The sequence below is a fragment of the Leptidea sinapis genome, chromosome 45 (assembly GCF_905404315.1).
Source record: "Leptidea sinapis chromosome 45, ilLepSina1.1, whole genome shotgun sequence".
Lineage (NCBI taxonomy): Eukaryota > Metazoa > Arthropoda > Insecta > Lepidoptera > Pieridae > Leptidea > Leptidea sinapis.
In genome coordinates this window covers 2855841-2861357 of record NC_066309.1, presented here as the reverse complement: position 1 = coordinate 2861357, position 5517 = coordinate 2855841, and the positions used below count along the sequence as shown (strand labels likewise).

Sequence of the window (5517 nt, the reverse complement as noted above, 5' to 3'; positions counted from 1 at the left end):
GTGCTCTGTGAATGGTCAATCTCTTAGTATTACGTAGAGACTTCGCTCTATTGTATGTCGTACTTATTTTCACGGAAAATAATCCAAAGAGTTGGATCTCATTTCTGCCAGCGAATTCCACCTTCGCACGACACAACACAGATTTTCTGCCGCGTGCAACTGGAACAAAATGGTGGAATGATTTTCCTTGCGTGGTGTCTCTAGGATAATACTAAATGAGTATCTCCAAGAAGCGCGTTTCATATCAATAGCATATAAAAATGACCCTTTAAATCGTATAGTACTGAAGTTTGGTCTGGTCATCTGCTATTTTCTGACAAATAAAATTGTTACTCATTGTAACTTTCTAAACTTCTTCTCCGTGAACGTGTAAACGTTCACTTTGTTAAATTATATGATGACTGATAGAAATAAAAACTGATTATTGTAAAAAGTAAGGGATGGGCAGTAAAAACTCTCATATAAGATTTATATTATTTAATTCATTTTGATAAGGTAATTGGTGACCTTCGATCGACTTATATTATTATCAAAAGTACAAAATGAAATTATAATCTCTATTACTTAATAACCTATTGATAATTTAAGTAGCATCTCATAGAACTTCGAAATTAAATTTGGTCCCAGTATACTTCTATTTTCTAGTTTTTGCAAGCATAGTCTTATATCTAAGTAATATTTTGACATTGGAAATAAAAATTTAATGAATTTAAATCGTCAAAAACTCTATGTCTTTCTATACTATACATTTGCGCTGCAGAAAAAATTTCATTTCATTGAAGCGATATAATATTATAACTTTAAATTTTTACATATACACGTGGATGAATATAGGTAAACAGAACAGAGGGAACAGTATTGCCGATAAAGCTGTCACTTTCACACTAATGAGATTTTTTGTTGCGAGTAACGCGTTCTATCAATTTCAAATATCAAAATAGAAATTGCTGATTATAAAGTTTTATGTTTATAAACAAAATTGTAAAAGAAAATAAGTATATATTTTTATTTTTATTCTATTGTATTTTAATATCCTTTTATAGACCGATATGCCTAAAGAAATATTATACAGAAACAAAGTCATAGGTTGTACAAATAGATTTAAATCCATTAAATTTGTTAAACAGACATATAGATGGCAAGCACATTTAACCGATACAAGGTAACATTGTATATATCATAATATTATCTAATGGAAATATGATTAAAAAAGGTACTTCGTATTCAAAGTGGATGCAACGTACAGTGGAGAAAAATAAATAATAATTACAGATAGGTTGGATTTTTATTTTAGATTTGGGAATTTCAAACACTTTTAGAAGTAGGCTTCTTTGCACAGAATGACAAAAGCTACATGAGTACGTAGTATGATGAGCGGTATCTTTTTCTGTAAATAATGTCAAAGCATTATTGTGTTAGGGTGTCGTAGCTAGTGAAACTATTGGGGTTTTGAGATTTGACATCTTATGACTCAAAGTGACGAGTGTAATCCCAGCTGTTACGTTTAGTTTTTGGGTTTTTATAGAATCTTGATTGCATTAATGGGCAGGGCGTATCACTCACTATCAGGTCAACATCTTGTCTCGTCACATTGTCTCAGTTAAAAAAAAAGTCCAACAGTTTGTTATTTGTAAGTGATATCTGGGATAAAATAAACAGATTTATTTTGTACCAAATTTAGAAAGAACGCTTGGACGTGGCCCGGGAGACCCTCGTTCGAATCCCACATCATCCATAAATTTTGGTATAAATTAAAAGGAAGAGAGGAATATCTTTTATCGTGAAAATAGTAAACCATTTAGAAGAGATAATTTAAAAAATATGCGTGAATTTTTATGAGTCTAAAACATAGGAACATGTTTTATTAATTTAATAGATTTATTTTCAACCACTGTTCGCAACATCAAACTTAAAGCATGACACACAACAAGCATATATGTTTTCCAACCATGAACTAACGATATTAATAAAAGTGATTAAAATATAAACTCACTAAGAACTGAAGAAAATGAAGAATCGAGAATTTTAAATTAAAAAGTAATATGTAAAGAGCACGCAATAGAAGCATAGAATAGTAATTTAAATTCTTAACAAAATTAGAAATAATTACAATTTTATGAATACACTTTCATTGTTGTTAAAAATTTTAAAGTGGTCACTTAGAGCTTGTTGTGTTCTTTAATATTGGAGTGGTTTATTACTAGTATAGTACCACTAATACCACATAAATAGTCCTACAGACATTTACAAAATAGAATTTTTCACACTCGTAACATTTAATAGAGATCTATCTATACTTAAAGGAACGATTAAATTAGTTCTTTGAGAGACTTCGTCTAAGACATGTTTTCAATTTTCATTTCAATATGCCAATTTCAGCAAGTAATTAACTTAAATCACAGTTTATTCAACTTAATTTTAAAGTTGATTAAGCGAAACATCTTTTTATAGTCAATTAAAATTTTTATTAACATGGTATTTCATAATATGTTGAAACATAACAGGCCTAATATTACTTGCAGTTACGTCTAAACAAAAATAATAATTTACCTAACATCAGATAAACTTCAATCAGATTATACTTTTCTAACACTCAATAAAAAATATTTATAATATCTTCAATTAACAACAACTAATGTTTATGGTAACCGGCGTTTTCTCTCAGACTAAATTTCTAATATAAAAACATCATACAAAGCAAAATTTACAAAAATATTACATTACTACATTACATTCACACATTTTATGAGCTATTTATAACTACGTCTAACTTATCGAACACTTGGAACAACTCTTAAATCAAGGAAGACATAACCTTTAATGTCTATCTATATAATAAAACTTCGTATACGTTATTTGCAGTATTTTCTTAAATGTAAAGATATTTACACTAAAATACATCAGTAGGTATCATTTCTAGATTAGCTTTTAATAGCTGGTAGATAATAAATTTAAGATACTTTTTCTTCTACAAACTTGTTGAGTATAATTTATAAATAACGTTAGCAGATGTTTAAGTTTAATATTATAGCTGGTGTTTTCCAACAAGAATTCATATTTGATTGTCAGTAGTTGTAATGTTCATTGATATTAAACGGTTCAATCGGAGATGTACACACTGAAAAGAAGTCAGATCTATAGTACCTAAAATTAGGCTACATGAAAAGGTTAGAATACATACAATTAGTGTATAATGTATTAGTGAAGTCTCTCTAGAGAGAAAAATATATTTTTTACATTCATAAGGTTCATTTTCGAGACTTACATAAGGTGATTTTGATTTGATTTGATCTGATTTATTAGAAATGAATTTAGATCAATGTCAAAATTCTGCAAATAATCAGTTAGTTACTGATCCAGAAGCAATTATTAACATTAATTAGTATTACTATGATTCTTGTTTGCAAATATAAGGCTCAGCAAGATGAAAGAAATTGGATCGATTTTTTTTTCTCAATGAACAAATATTAGAATTAGTCAAATTAAATTGAATTACATAACTACCTTAATAATTATGTATATTTGTGCAAACAATAAATGCTGCTAGGTTAAATTACGCTAATAAACCACATTTCTTCATAAGTTATGAAACAGAGATTTAAATGGTTCTTAGTCTAATCGTTCACAACGTTTTAAAGATAGTCTTATGTATACTCTAATGATAGTAGCTCACCATCGAGATTTCTTAGCAATTATGTTGCTGAACATGTCACTATCAAGTATGATCTGCAGCACTGGCACCAGCTGCCGCAGCAGTTCTCCGAGCTGGTGCCACTCGGCCCATAAATGACCTAATCTCTTCAAAGTATGTCTCTTCCGGAGACCTCCTACGAGTATCATCTCCATTTTCACTTTCGTGTTTCTTCAAATGCCTGTCCAAGTTCGTCTGCTGTCCAAAACAACGGTCACAGTGACGGCATCGAAATGGTCTCTCCTTATTATGAATATTCCTCACATGCCGTTGTAAGTTCGACGATATTGAAAACGATCGCTCACAATATTTGCACCGGTATGGCTGCTCGCCTGTATGGGTCCTTAAATGTCGTGTCAAGTTCGCACTTCGTGGAAATGCTTTGCCACAATAGGAGCACGTGTAACGATCGCGAGCCCTGTTCAGTCCAGGATTTGGAGGCACAGGTGGAGGTCTGGGAGACCCCGGTGCAAGCAAAGTCGCAGCTGCTGCGGGTAAGAATGGGTATCGCCCGAACGAGGCGGGTAGTGCCAGCGGCAATCTCCTGCAGAACTGTAGAAGTGCTGGATGCGCTGGATGAGCAGGGTGGGTCGGATGTGGAGGCGGTGAGGGCGTGATCAGATTGCAGTTTTCATCTTCTATTCTCTGCGGGCGTTTGTGGGTGACTCGGAGGTCTAGCGGCTCGTCAGCTCGCGGGGAGCCCAGGGGGCTGGCGTGGGTCTCGTAAGGGGAGGATGGCGGGGAGGCGAGGCGGCGCGGCGCCGCGTGCTTTTCGCGCATGGCGGCCGCAGCGCACGCGCTCATTGGGCTCGCGCGCCAACGACCTGCAACAAACAGAACACCATCACTGACAAAAGAACAATTTATTATTTTTAAAGTGATATTCCTCACTTCTGGGATTAATTGGAGGCAGTTCCCGAAAAACGTTCCAAGGCACAAACTTCACATTTTAAGGAATTCATGTTTAAAGTTTTATAAATATTAGTGTATTCCATACATGTGGATGGTTACTAAGTCAGGATATCATTTAAAGAGTGACAGTAGCGCTGCCATTTTTTGTCAGTCTGTTAATATGAATCACGTGACCAGTTTTGCGTTCTTAACTCAATTTGGACATTATTGTGGCTTGGAACGTTTTTCCGGAAATTTCCAATTATACAAATTAGTCTACCAACAGAGTCAACCGTTCGAGTGACGCATGGTTCGTAAATCTTAGTATATCTTGTTCAAGTCTCAGTTTGTCGAACGGTTGGCTCAGTTGGTAAGAGCGCTCGGACGGGACCCGAGAAGTCGGGGGTTCGAGTCCTGCATCGTTCATGAATTTAAGTTACAAATTATAATCTGCCAAAAGAAGTGAAAACGTAAATATGAAATAGGAAGAGTGTTTTTAGGTTTTCAAATAAATTAGAGTTTTTTTATCATTCACAAAGCTTAAGCCACCTCTGAGTTTTAAATAATTTGGTGATAGAGCGATGCAATATTCCAAGGAAATGATGTAACTGGATATAGTTGGCTCGCTATGTTGAGTACCTGGACTTTCAGTAACCCGAGTATAAGTCTCCGCGAAATCATTTCTATTATATAATTATATTACCATGACGGTTAAAGGCCGTTCCCAATATACTATATACAGATAGAGATAAATTACCACCTTCTACTGTCAGTAATTAGCTGTCAATAATCTGAAGCTGTCCCAACGTACCAGATAAGTGATTCTGATCGCCTTATATTGGGACGCGTGAGTTGCAATTTACATACAAACCTCTATCGCTGGTAAGCTATACCTCCTCCCATTGACAAACAGCGTGTACGGATAAGGTGAGCTA

At 34.2% G+C, this 5517-nt stretch overlaps 1 protein-coding gene across 1 annotated transcript; it reads right to left on the bottom strand.

Annotated features, from left to right (window-relative positions):
* Nucleotides 1–462: 462 nt before the first annotated feature.
* On the bottom strand, nucleotides 463–4495 carry LOC126977520 (transcription factor hamlet-like). Its single transcript, XM_050826375.1, has one exon. It carries the CDS (start codon nucleotides 4493–4495, stop codon nucleotides 3716–3718), a length of 780 nt encoding a protein of 259 aa, XP_050682332.1. The 3' UTR covers nucleotides 463–3715.
* Between the last annotated feature and the right edge of the window lie 1022 nt (nucleotides 4496–5517).

Bases quoted from the DNA above. Each gene is read 5' to 3' on its own strand.
- LOC126977520 (XM_050826375.1), bottom strand. From the start codon at position 4,495: ATGAGCGCGTGCGCTGCGGCCGCCATGCGCGAAAAGCACGCGGCGCCG.